Consider the following 14,087-nt stretch of genomic DNA (forward strand, 5'->3'; position numbering starts at 1 on the left):
TCCTCCCCTGCTTGCCCTCCCCCCTCCTCTCCACTGTCCCTCCCCTGCTGGCCCTCCTCCTCCCCTCCTCTCCACTGGCCCTCCCCTGCTGGCCCTCCTCCTCCCCTCCTCTCCACTGTCTCTCCCCTGCTGGCCCTCCCTCTCCCCTCCTCTCCACTGGCCCTCCCCTGCTGGCCCTCCCCCCTCCTCTCCACTGTCCCTCCCCTGCCAGCCCTCCCCACTCTCTCTCCTCTGTACCCCACTGAGCTGACGAGGAACATCTTGGTGTGGGATGGCCCCACCCCTGCTGAATTCCCAGCACCTGGGAGCAATGGTAGAGGAAGACCCAGTATGAGGGGTATGTGGGAAACAGGCCTGGATCTCAAAGCTCCTGCCAGACCCTGAAGGAGTCCATATCAGGGAGGATGGGGATCATATCTCTCACAACAACAACACTAATACCAAGAGAAGCTGCTCTCAGAACAGAAGGTCAGAGAAGCCCCTGTCCAGCCCCAGCCCAGAGGCCTGCTGGAGACCAGAGACAGGAGACCAGAGGCTGGAGGCCAGAGATCAGAGGCAGGGACCCTACCCACTCCCACTGGGGGAAAAAAATGTGTGAAGACCTCTCTGTGTAACAGGCATCTGAAAACTCCCCAATTGATTCAACATAATACACACACACACACACGACCTGGCAGCAGAGATGCATTTCCAGGGGAAATTCTACTTTTATCCATTTTAGTTGCTCAATATATATTGCCTAATATCCAATCAAAGACGATCAGGCACCTAAGTCAGCAAGGAAGAGCCAGCCAATCATCAAGAGGCTACAATCAGCCAAAGCAGACTCACTAGCCCAGGCTCAGAGCTGTCAGACACAAACTTCACAGCGAGTCAGGTGATTAAGGCAGACGCCAAAAACACCGGGCTCTCGGGATTCGAACAGAGGCAGACAGGAATCAGGAGCAGTGAGGTACAAGGGGAACAGTGACCGCAGGGAAGGCACGGGCGTGGAGCGAGGGGCGCGGGCGCGGAGCGAGGGGCGCGGGTGCGGAGCAAGGGGTGCGGGTGTGGAGCGAGGGGCGTGGGGACCATGGCAGGCCACGGCTGATGTTTGCAGTTGGAGCCCCGGAGGAGAGGGGGCGGGGGAGACCAGCAGAAGAGACACTAAGGAGATGACAACAGTAATTACATGGAGCTTCCCCTCCCCCGCCCCCCACAAAGGTAGATGCGCCTTATGCAACCTATGGCTCTCAGGAACCAGTCAGCTGCTGGTGGAGATGGGTTGTCTGGTTTTTCTCTTGTTTGTTCTCTTTTCTATCTTTTGAGGGGAGAAAAGGGGACAGAAGTGGAGGGAGGGTGAGCAAATGTAGCAGTGGTATTCAGTAGACACTATGTGGAAAATGAACTTTGCAACTTGTGGGCAGGGACAGGAGGGGGAAGCTGGGGGAAAGCGAAGGAAGGGGTGGCGTTGTCCAAGAAGAAGTGTACTCATTACCCAGCCCGTGAGGCCGTCACCCCTCTTACAACACCTTAACAATCAACAAAAAGTTTTCTTAAAAAAACCAAAGTTCCTACTCAGGAGTCTGAGACCTGAGGATTGTGGTTCAAAGCCAGCCCAGGCAGGAAGGTCCATGAAACTCTTATCTCCAATATACTACTCAGAAAAAGCCAAAAGTGGTGCTATGGATCAAGTGGTAGAGTGCTAGCCTTGAGCAAAAGAAGCTCAGGGAAAGAGCCCATGGCCCTGACTTCAAGCCCAGAACTGGCAAAAAAAATAAAAAATAAAGAGGAAATTGTGGAAGCGTGCAGATTAAAACGCTGCACATGGGAAACAAAGGTATGTAAAAGTGCTAAGACAGTGGCCAGCCCTGTGGAAGGAAAGCGCCTTAACAAATGAAGAGAAGCAAATACATTTTAGATAAACCAAAATTAAGAGCGACTCCATTAACAACAAACATGGATGCAATAAATCTTGAAGAAATCTCAGCAGAGGACTTGTTTCAAAGAGAAGACAAGTAAGTCTTGGCACGATAGTTGTTGCCTAAGTGAAAATAGTAGCAATGCTTGGCGGAACTCTTAACATAAGTAGAAGCAAAATATGATGGCAGAGACCCCAAAGGCAGAGAGGGAGGGGGAGGTGCCGAAAGGTGGAGCAGAGATATTCCTGTCTTACTAAAGCTGTGTATTGTAAACACAATACACCATTCTCTTGGCTAGGTTAAGAGAATTGACAAGATAGATAATTAATTGGCCTCATATAGAGAATGAAATGAATACCCAAGGACTCTAAACCAAACCCAAAACAAGTGTAACAAAGAGAAAAGGATAGATGGGATAAATAGCAGGGGATTATCAAGATGGTACATGCAGTTAAATACATCAGTGAACGTCTGAGCTCTAGAATCACAAGACAGAGATTTCCAAATTAGATTTAAAAAAAAAAAAAAGCAAAGTCCAACAAGATTCTGTTTAACAGAAACCCACTAGAATATAGGATAACGCGCCCGTGGCTCATGCCTGTGATATCAAACACCGTAGATCTCAGAGTAAGGAGTGGTAGGAGGCAGGGCGGAGCATGGCTCAAGCGATAGCACACCTGCCCTTTAAGCACAAGGCTCTGAGTTCAAACCCCAGTACTATATGCAGATAGAGCAGAAAGCACTGATGAAGAAGATATCTAATTGATGGCTTAAAAGGTTCAATGTGCCAGGCATGGTGACACAAGCCTGTCATTTGACCTACTTGGAAGGTAGAGATGGAGACCAGTTTGACCATAAAAGAACATTAGAATTCATGAGAGTCCATCTCAATCAATGGCTGGGCCGAGCGGCGCACACTGGTCATCCCGACCTTGGTGCAGGTTGGCAGGAGAATGGCCCAGGCCACCCCTGGAGTACAGGAAGAGTTACCCTGGAAATAACCAGGCAAAAAGGGCTGGAGGGCTGGCTCAAGGGCCACAGTGCCTGCCCAGCCAACAGGCTATATATTGCAATCTGATGCCCCCCCAACCAGGCTCAGTTCACCAGGAACACGTGACACTTCTTACCATCACCGAGTATCTGGACGACAGAGGAGTATCAGACTTCGTGGGGTATTTGGGTACCACAGAGTAGCCAAGACCGAACAGAAGAACGCTGGCCAGGCAGGCAGACAGACCCGTGGCCACATAGACAGGCAAGGGCCACATGGGCCTTGAGGCCTGAGGGAGCCACCAAATGGCAAACTCCAGATACAGGATACAGCCGGCCGAGGCGAAGGGGAGGGAGAGGGCGTGTGCACGACAGGACGCAGAGGCTCCCCTGGCCGCCCGGCCGCCACTCCACCCTGGCTGGCCGGCCTGCTCTGCTTCTCGGGGCTGTGCCCCAACGCCTGCTGCCCACCACAGGGCAGCCACTCGGCCCTCAGCATGGACCCCGGACCACCCTGTGTGCAGTGTGGGCACCGCTGCTGTGTGGCCTGGAAATGCGTGCCCCTCGGCTGGCGCCAGGCTCCTGCGTGTCCGCCTGCACACTCCCCACCCCCACGGCTGAGCTCTCCTCTCCTGCTTCGTTCCCTTCTTCAGTGGCATTTCCCATTCTATTCCCCTTCCTTCAATGTGAATTTAAGGAAAACTGGAATTCTACCTGTTTCTCCTAAGTTAACAAATCCCTAGACCTCGTGGTCTTCCTTGCTGTGTTCTGAGCCTGCTTCCATGGACCCACTGTGTGTGGAGTGTAGCAGCACAGAGGGTCTAGGACAGGCCCAGGGCCTTGCTGCAGGGGCTCAGAGCCTCTGCCTGCCCCTCCCCACCAGCAGCAGTGGAAGTTTCCAGAGCATCCTCCCACTGGTGAGGCCACACCCCTGCATGCATGTGCAGGTGTGCATAGCACGAGTGCAAGGCACTCCCACGTGTGTGTGCGTGTGAGAACCCTGCTGCATATGTGCAGGAGCATGCAGGAGTGTGCAAGGCATTCCTGTGTGCACGTGTGGTGACGCGTGCATGAAACTGCCTGCGCATATAAAACTGTTTCCATGTGCACTTGCCTTGTGAGTGTGGATGTGGTGCATTTGTGTGCATCTGTGCACGCACGTGTGTGGAACAGGTACATGGGGTGTGCCCAGTCAGGACTCTTGACCCAGGTCGACCGCTTCTAGTTCCCCAACTTAAATGACACAGTAGGTACCAGGCCACCTCAGCTCCAGGCCATCAAACCACCAGGGAACTCAAATCCAGTAAGTAACAAGGCTTGAGCCCAAGCACAGCAGGACGAACTCTGGGTCAGAGGCATCCGTGTCACACCTGTGGAGAACCAGGGCCTGGGAAGGGCAGGTCTGCCCTCTCCCAGGAGTCTAACACGGAGTGGGCTCGCAGCATGGCAGGAGAGGGGCTGATGACCCCTGATGGTGGAGAGTCACACAGCTGACGTGGAGGAATGGGGAAATCCAGCTGCTCTGCTGGAGGAACTCCATGGGACCCAGAAGCAGAGCCCTGTCCTGCCTCCAGGCCCTTGTCCCCCAGGACATGGAGGCCGCATCCTTGACAGTGACCCCTATGCAATCGCTGTGTGGACTCCAGTCTTGACAAAAGCCCCAGGCACCAGTGACCTCACCACAGCCAGGGCTCAGGCCACCTCCTGTCTGCCTTCTGATACTCAGGAAACCAAGCCAGAGCAGCGAGAGCATACTGTAACAACGGAGGCAGCCATGCACTAGAGGTGATATTTATTTGAAAGCGAGGATTAGAAGAGGATGCTGATGCCAAACTTCCCCTGGGGTGAGGAGGAGGAGATGAACATCCTCAGGATAGATTCACAACGAAGGCTGAATAGGTTTTGCACCTGCCCCATGTGTGGGTCCTGAACCACAGGGAAAAGGTGCTGGGTAGGGCACGGATACGTGTGCATGCGCTGGGAAGAGCAGGCCGGGCTCTCCTGGTCAGCAGCAGGCGGAGGTGCTGCAAGACACAGGTCTGCAGACCAGGGTGGGGCAAGATGGCTGGCAGCACACAGAGGACTGGCAGCTGGGGACCACACACACAGCAGGCCTGCAGCTCACAGGAACACACACGGAGGACTGGCAGGAAGGAGCCACACACACACTAGGTCTACAGCTCACAGGGGAGCAGCAGGCCACCTGCAATCTCACAGGAATGCACATGGCAGGTCTGCAGCTCACGGGCACACAGCAGGATGACTGGCAGGGACTGGACACACAGCAGGATGACTGGCAGGGACTGGACACACAGCAGGATGACTGGCAGGGACTGGACACACAGCAGGATGGCTGGCAGGGACTGGACACACAGCAGGAAGACTGGCAGGGACTGGACACACAGCAGGATGACTGGCAGGGGCTGGACACACAGCAGGATGGCTGGCAGGGACTGGACACACAGCAGGATGACTGGCAGGGACTGGACACACAGCAGGCCGACTGGCAGCCTGTGGAGCAGCTGGTGTGGCACATGGTGGAGGCTGGCTGGTGTGGAGAGGAAGTGGTAATGTCTGGCTCCTGCTCTGGGCAGCTTTTATACCCAGCCCAGGTCTCCCAACAATACACAGCACAGCCATGTCTTCCTTGTTCTGCTTCCTCTTTCCTGTCCCCAGGGTGCATTGTCGGCAGTTGTGTCTGTTGATGTTTGGACTCAGCTTCCTGAGCAGCGTTCCCAGCCCCAGCTCACCCTGGGCACCTCCCTGGTCCTTTCTGGGCTCCACCTGGCTCTGTTCTGCTCCATCGCATTTCCTCACTTGAACTTGGGAGGCTACAGAGCTGAGGATCCCGAGTTCTCCCTGCGGTGACAGCCCTCAGACAGCCAGAGCTCGGTCCTCTGCAGATCAGGATGGGTGCGGAGACACGGAGCCTGGTCACAGTGTGCTCATGCATCACCCCATGGCTCAGAGCTGGGGTCAGGAGGAGGACGGACGGGAGGAGTACACACAGACTCCTGCCGCAGTGGGACCCAGGATCCTTGTCTCTAAAAGAACTCTTTAGATGGGGGACCAAGATGGTGACGGGGCAGTAGGGAAATGCCACAGCTCTCTCCAACCAAAAAGAGAGTTCGAGCTCCAACGCTTAATTTCCCCAAGAGACCGACAACAACAAAAAGACGAACACCCACAGAAAAACAGAAGACGGGGGAAAAAAAACAAAAAAGAAAGAAAGAAAAGGAAGAATTTCAGAACAGAGGAGCGCAAAGACCCCTTCCCCAACCTTTACTGGCTGCGCAGGAACGTGCCAAGCTGCGGCCAGCCTGGCGGGGGTGGGGGGGAGGGCTGCCCTAGTCCCCAGAGACACGGGGGGCTCTCTGCAGATCACCGGCACAGAAGACTCCTGAGGTACCGGTGTCGGACCTGCTGATCGCAGAGAAACCTCCGAGCTGGGAGCTTGCAGAAAGATCCCACCCCCACCCCTCACTTTCCATCTGAGCAGATAGGCTCCATCCTACCAAAGTGTCGCGTCCGTCTCGACCAGCAAGGAAGACGTGACACCGAGCTCTTCTCTCTGCAGTTTATTCAGGACCTTTGAGCAATCTTCTGACTGACTGACCCCGGGGAGAATCCCCCACAGCCTTAAGTACCCGCTGGGTAGCCAGCACTGATACGCCACGTGGGAACCATCAATAGGTCCAGGTGCGCGGAAGCAAGCCAGATTCGGTGCCTTAGCCATATAAGGAGTTGTTTACCACAGAGAGCACTCGCCATCGGGAAGGCGGAGGGCGGAAGCCGGCACCATTTTAAGGTGCGGCTGCACGCAGCTCTCTACACCAAAGCCACTGGACCCCACAGTGGGAACCACAGAGCTACACGGGATACCCACAGAATGCCAGAGCAGAAGACCTGAAAGGAACTGGTGCTGATCCAGAGAGCGCAAACAGAGACAAACCCCTGCACTCAGAACCTGCACGGAGACCCCTCCCCCACCCCTCAGCTGGAGGCCAGAGGCCCATCCTGGCCCTGGCCCTAACAGCATCAACAAAGGCAGAGACAGAGGAGAAACACGCAGGGCCACCACTGCCCAGCCCAGTCCACAACCATCTCAACTGAACTCTGACTGCAGCAGCAACTGACAACCTACATCACACAGAAACAACTAGCTCCAGGGTGAGTACCCCGCAGGGGACAGTGTATCCCTCAAGGGAGACCAGAGCTGGTGGGAATCCCCAGACCCTGACCCAGACCCCTACCCCAACATCTGGATTACAGGACCCACTAAAACTGGGAACTTTTCGAGAGCTCCACTAGCCTGTGGAGCACACCCAGCTGGCCAGGCTAGAGCAAGAGCACCCCTGGAAGGGAGCTTAAATGCCCAAGCCAGGAACAGCGCCTCTGGGTCACAACAGCCAACAATGGAAGAAACTTGAACTGTGTACTCCAGGCTGCGTAACCCAGGCCGGATACCCAGCAGCACAGGTCCAACTGGCATGCCCCAGGGAGGGGGCCAGGATCAGGCCTGGGGACCAGGGCCTGAGCAACACAGCCAACTCCTCCAAACTGAAGTCAGAAGCTGAGCATACACCTCCACAGAGGGGGGAAAACAGAACTGCACCCCCTGTGAACCACCCCTGTGACAGCAAAAGACATGGGTGTCCAGGGCAAGAGAACCAGAAGCCCAAACCCCACCAGAACCCAACCCATATATCCCAGGCCGGAAATTGGACAACTCAGGCCACCAGCACCTGATAATAGTCAGGAGCTCAGGTTGGGAAGGTGGCTTAGCGGTAGAGTGCTTGCCTTGCATGCATGAGGCCCTGGATCTAATTCCTCAGCACCACATAAGCAGAAAGGGCCAGAAGTGGTGCTGTGGCTCAAAGGTAGGGCACCAGGCTTGAGCTGAAGAGCTGAGGGACAGCACCCAGGCCCAGAGTTCAGACCCACAACTGGCAAAAAAAAAAGAAAAATCAGGAGCCCATAGCAGACTCCAGCAACTGGGAGAGTGCATCCAGCACATCCGATCTTGCCAAGAGCAACTGTAGGAGCAAACAGGAGCAGTCTAGGCTGCTCAACCCTTCTAAAGGCGGGAACTGCCAGTGATCTACAGCAGAGAGCCGAGAACCCTATGTGGGTCAGACCAGCAGCTGGAGGTCCGCCCCCAACAGAACCGAGATCAGGTACAGACTCTCTCTATCAGCAGAGAAACAGCAACCAAGCAAAGACAGACAACTATTGACCAAAACCAAATTTCAGATTAGTCTCCAATAATCCCTGAATCCCCATGCGAAAATCACAGAGAAAAATTACAAGGTTTATCAACACCCAGGATAGCAAGCTACCCCCAAAAGCCAGTAGCCACCCAGGGGAGAGCCCCAGTGGGAGCAAAGCAGGAATGGAAGACAAAAGCTACGTCCAAGGGATGCTGCAGGCAATGACTCAAGAATTAAAGTGAGAAATAGAACAGAAATTTAAAGAACATAGGGAGGAAATATCAAAAGAGATACAGGATATCAAACAAGAGATGCATGCAAAAATAGAGGCAGCACACACCTCACTGAGAGGTGAGATTAGTACCAAAATAGAGGCAGTATGCACCTCATCAAGAGGTGAGATCAGTACTTTGAGAACCAACATCGAATCCATAAATGAGTCCATTTCCTCCATGCAAACAACAATGGAAGCCACAGTTAACAGAGTGAACAAAATGGAATGTAGAGTGTCAGATACAGAAGACAGAATACATCAACTGGACCAAAAAATGACAGATATGGAAAAATCACTCAAATTAAACCAAAGGGAAATTCAAGAGCAAGCAGATAGTGCCAAGAAATTTAACCTTCGTATAATTGGAGTGGACGAAGGTGAGGAATATCAAAGCAAGGTAATACAACACCTATTCAACAAGATAATCGGTGAAAATTTCCCCCATTCTAAAAAAGATCATCTTACCTACATAACAGAAGCATATAGAACACCTAACAAGCAGGATCCCAGGAGGAACAGTTCTAGACACATTATAGTAAAAATGATAGATCTGAATAATAAGGAAACAATCTTGCATGCAGTAAAAATGAAGGAGCTATACTACAACAGGAAAAAAATAGAATCACTGCAGATCTCTCCACACAAACAATGAATGCAAGAAAAGTCTGGGAAAGCAACATACGAGCCCTGAAAGCCAATAACTGCCAACCCAGACTGATATACCCGGCAAATCTAGCCTTCACATTCTATGGAGAGCTGAAAATTTTTAATAGCAAAGAAAAACTAAATGAATACATAAACATTAAGCCAGCATTACAAAGAATTCTAAGAGGGGGGACACAACCTGAAGAAAGTAACCAGGAACAGGGACCTGTACCCAGACAGGCATTAATAGAAGTCTAACTGAGCAAGCAAAGGAGGAAAGGAAAGAAGAGAAACTGAGGAAAACAGGGAATGGCAGGGACCACAATGCATCTCTCTATACTATCTCTTAATATTAACAGGCTTAATTCACCAATCAAAAGAAAAAGAACTGCAGATTGGATCAGAAAACATGACCCATCCATCTGTTGCCTTCAGGAGACCCACCTCTCAGCCAAACATACAAACAAACTCAGAGTAAAGGGTTGGAAAAGGATCTACCAATCAAATGCCCCCAGTAAGAAAGCAGGAGTAGCTGTTCTAATATCTGACATAATAAACTTTAAAATCAATACAAAAAGACAAGGACGGACACTACATATTAATACAGGGAGCAATCCAAGAGGAGGATTTTACCATCATCAACTTATATTCCCCAAACATTGGAGGACCCAAATATGTTAAGCAAATACTCTCAAACTTACAGAATAAAATAGATCCAATACAATAATACTAGGAGACTTTAACACACCACTCTTACCAAAGGACAGGTCTACCAACCAGAGGATTGGCAAAGAAGTCACCAAATTAAGTGATGCCATATTTCAAATGGAACTAATTGACATCTACCAAGTATTTCACACTAAAACAACACAGTACACATTCTTCTCAGCAGCTCATGGAACTTTCTCCAAAATAGACCATATCATAGTTCATGCAAGGAACTTAAACAAATACAAGGGGATTGACATAATCCCCTGTATCCTATCTGACCACAGTGGAATCAAGCTAGTTCTCAATAACAAAGCATGCCATAGAAATTATTCAAATATATGGAAATTGAACAGCACACTTCTAAACAACACCTGGGTAACAGAAGAAATTAAAAAGTTCCTACAATTCAATGAAAATGAAGACACACCACAAAGAAACTTGTGGGACACAGCAAAAGCTCCTGATGGGCAAATTTATTGCCCTCAATGCCCACATCAAGAAAATAGAGACAGTCCAAGTAAATAATCTCATGTTGCAATTAAAACAGCTAGAAAAACATGAAAAAATGGAACCTAAAATTACTAGATGGAGCCAGATAGTCAAACTAAGAGTGGAAATTAATGAAATAGAGAATAGGAAAATCATAGGTAAAATTAATAAAAACAAAAAGCTGGTTCTTTGAAAAAATAAATAAAATTGATAAACCATTGGCAAGATTAATTAAGAAAAGAAGAGAGGAAACCCCAATTAACAAGATCAGGGATGCTACGGGAAAAATCACAACAAGAACCCAAGATATCCAAACAATTATAAAGGACTATTTTCAAAAGGAAGAAAACCTGGCAAAAATGGATGCATTTCTAGAGAAATACAAGTTGCCCAAACTAAGCAAAGAAGAAGTGAACTAAATAAGCCAATATTTTACAACGAGATACAGGAAGCCATCAGAATTCTTTCAACAAGGAAAAGCCCAAGACCAGATGGATTCACAACAGAATCTTATAAGACCTTTAAAGAAGAACTAATACCCATACTCCTCAAGCTCTTCAGAGAAGCAGAGAAGGAGGGAGCTATCCCAAACTCATTCTACAAAGCCAATATCACACTCATCCCCAAACCAGGCAAAAAAAAAGAGAGTTACAGACCAATTTCCTTGATGAACACAGATGCAAAGATCCTTAACAAAATTCTAGCTACAGAATCCAGAAACACATAAAAAAATCATATACTACGACCAGGTAGGTTTCATCTCAGAGATGCAGGGATGGTTTAACATACGTAAGTCAATAAATGTTATCTAACACATCAACAGAGCCAAGGTCAAGAATCACATGATTATTGCCACCGATGCAGAAAAAGGCTTTTGATAAAATACAACATTCATTCATGTTAAAAGCTCTGGAGAAAATAGGAATAGAAGGAACATTCCTTAAAACAATAAAAGCCATATACGACAGACCAATAGCCAATATTATACTTAATGGGGAAAAACTACAACCAGTTCTCCTAAAATCAGGAACAAGGCAAGGATGCCCACTGTCTCCACTCCTCTTCAGTATAGTCCTGGAACCCTTAGCCAGGGCAATAAGGCAAGAAAAAGACATTAAAGGGCTGAGAAGTTGGCTCAGTGGTAGAGCGCTTGCCTTGCATGCAAGAGGTCCTGGGTTTGATTATTCAGCACCACATAAGCCTAAAGAAAAAAAGCCGGAAGTGGCGCTGTGGCTCAAGTGGTAGGGCGCTAGCCTTGAGCTGAAGAGCTGAGGGACAGCACACAGGCCCAGAGTTCAGGTCCCATGACCGGACCCAAAAAAAAATTTTTTTTAAAAAGAAAAAAAGACATTAAAGGGATCCGCATAGAGAAAGAAGAAGTTAAACTATCCCTTTTGGCAGATGTCATGATACTATACCTTCACGATCCCAAAAACTCCATCCCCAAACTCTTAGAAAGTATAAATCATTTTGGCAAAGTAGCAGGATACAAAATCAACCCACAAAAATCAGTCGCCTTCCTGACAATGTACGAGCAGAAAGGGAAATAAAGAAAGCTACCCCACTGACAATAACCTCCCCCAAAATAAAATATTTAATGAAAACTATAAAAAGTTAAAGAAAGAAATTACAGAAGACACCAGGAAATGGAAAGACCTTCCATGCTCTTGGATAGGCAGACTTAATATAGTAAAGATCGTAATACTTCCAAAATTAATATACAAATTCAATGCAATTCCTATTAAAATCCCAAATGACATACATTTCTGAAATACAGAAAACAGCCCAAAAATTCATATGGAACAACAAAAGAACTAGAATAGCCAAAACAATTCTAGGGGATAAAGACAATATGGGAGGGCTCTCCATGCCTAACTTCAAACTCTACTACAGAGCTATAATAACAAAGACAGCATGGTATTGGCACAAAAACAGACCCAAAGACCAATGGAACAGAATAGAAGATCCAGAAATAAATCCACAGGCCTACAGCCAGCTGATATTCGACAAAGGAGCCAAAGACATACAATGGAAGAAACACAGCCTCTTCAACCGCTGGTGCTGGGAAAACTGGGCAGCCACATGCAGAAAACTAAAAGTGCACCCCAGCCTATCACCATGCACCAACATCAACTCAAAATGGATTAAAGACCTTAACATTAAACCTGAATCTCTGAAACTACTGCAGGACAGAGTAGGAGAGACACTTGAACTTATAGGCACAGGAGGAACTTCCTGAACAGAGTCCCAGGGTCACAACAAGTTGGAGAGAGACTCGACAAATGGGACTACCTTAAAATAAAAAGCTTCTGCACAGCTAAATCTATCGCAACCAAGCTAGAAAGACAACCAACTAATTGGGAAAAAATATTTACCAGCAATATATCAGACAAGGGGTTAACATCCTGTATATACAGGGAACTCAAGAAACTAATCCCTCCCAAACCTAACAAACCAATTACTAAATGGGCAAGGGAACTAAAGAGGGACTTCTCAAATGAAGAAATAAAAATGGCAAAGAAACACATGAGGAAATGTTCATCATCCCTGGTGGTGAAGGAAATGCAAATAAAGACAACCCTGAGATACCACCTACCCCAGTCAGAATGTCCCACATCCACAAATCAGCCAACGACAAATGCTAGAGGGGATGTGGAGAAAGAGGAACCCTATTACACTGCTGGTGGGAATGTACACTTATACAACCACTTTGGAAAGCAGTCTGGAGGGTCCTTAGAAAGCTAAAGATTGACCTCCCTTACGACCCAGTCATACCACTTCTAGGCATCTATCCTGAACAACAGAAACCAGTATACAAGGACACATGCACCTCCGTGTTTATTGCAGCACTGTTCACAATAGCTAGGATATTGGAACAACCCAAATGTCCCACCACAGATGAATGGATCCAAACATTGTGGTATCTATACACAATGGAATATTATGCAGCCATTAGAAATGACAAAATAATGGCATTTGCAGGAAAATGGATGGAGCTAGAAGGAATCATGTTGAGTGATGTAAGCCAAGAGCAAAGAGACAACGGCACATGGTCTCCCTGATAAGTGGATGTTAAATCCAAAATGTTAGGTGATACGACAAAATTAACAGGACTTAAGAAACAAAGGACTTCCATTCATCTGGTTGAATCATTACTAAATAACCCCATGCTGCTGATCACATGTATGATATATATGTGTACACCGGAGGGAAACCAGGAAGACGACACAGAACTAGAGGGAATCAGGGAAAAACACACAACAGCGGGACCCATCAGCTGCACTGGACACTGACCAAAATGAACTAAGCAACTCAATGGCAGCAATGGGAGGGAGGGAACAAGTGGGAAAGAGGGAACAGCTAACCTATACAAAAACAAATGTACATATCACCCAATGTGGAAGAAATAACTGTATTGCAAAGCTCATAGAACTCATAAATGTTATCGACCATGATAGACAATTTGCTCCAGGAAAGTTAGAATGTGTTTGTGACTTTAACTAGCATCACTATCCCACAATACTGTGAAATTTGGGGAATTATATAACCACTTAATCACAATAAAGAATTTGAAAAAAAAAACTCTTTATGGGTCAAGACGAGAGATGCCCACTGGGGGAGCCTGGGCGGGCACAGACTGAGCCGGGTTCCCTGGCTCAGGGAGCCCTACACCAAGCGTCCAGCAAGGTGAGTTGGGCCGAGCTGGTCTTGGGGACCTCTCCAGGCAGAGGCCTGCATCGGGGTTGTTTGGGGGGGGAGAGGGGCCATGGCACGGGGGCAGGGGCAGGGTCAAAGGGTGGGGTTGGGGCCGGGGTCTGAGGGGGGGAGGCAGGGGTGGGGTCTGAGGGCGGGGTCGGGTCCCGGGGT

The 14,087-nt window shown here is 48.8% G+C and overlaps 1 protein-coding gene across 4 annotated transcripts; it reads right to left on the reverse strand.

The window, feature by feature from the left end:
• Window positions 1–4,896: 4,896 nt before the first annotated feature.
• LOC105998248 (keratin-associated protein 12-1-like) lies at window positions 4,897–5,427 on the reverse strand. Of its 4 annotated transcripts, XM_013032923.1 has the most exons (3): window positions 5,351–5,427; window positions 5,095–5,164; window positions 4,897–5,034 (listed from the first exon to the last, which is right to left on the reverse strand). In XM_013032923.1, exons 1-3 carry the CDS (start codon window positions 5,425–5,427, stop codon window positions 4,897–4,899), a joined length of 285 nt encoding a protein of 94 aa, XP_012888377.1. The 4 variants fall into 4 exon arrangements, with proteins under 4 accessions (XP_012888377.1, XP_012888376.1, XP_012888374.1 ...); XM_013032922.1 differs by having other exon boundaries at window positions 4,897–5,125; XM_013032920.1 differs by having other exon boundaries at window positions 4,897–5,224; window positions 5,321–5,427.
• Window positions 5,428–14,087: the final 8,660 nt, after the last annotated feature.

The sequence above is a fragment of the Dipodomys ordii genome, unplaced genomic scaffold (assembly GCF_000151885.1).
Source record: "Dipodomys ordii isolate 6190 unplaced genomic scaffold, Dord_2.0 Scaffold159, whole genome shotgun sequence".
NCBI classification, from domain to species: domain Eukaryota; kingdom Metazoa; phylum Chordata; class Mammalia; order Rodentia; family Heteromyidae; genus Dipodomys; species Dipodomys ordii.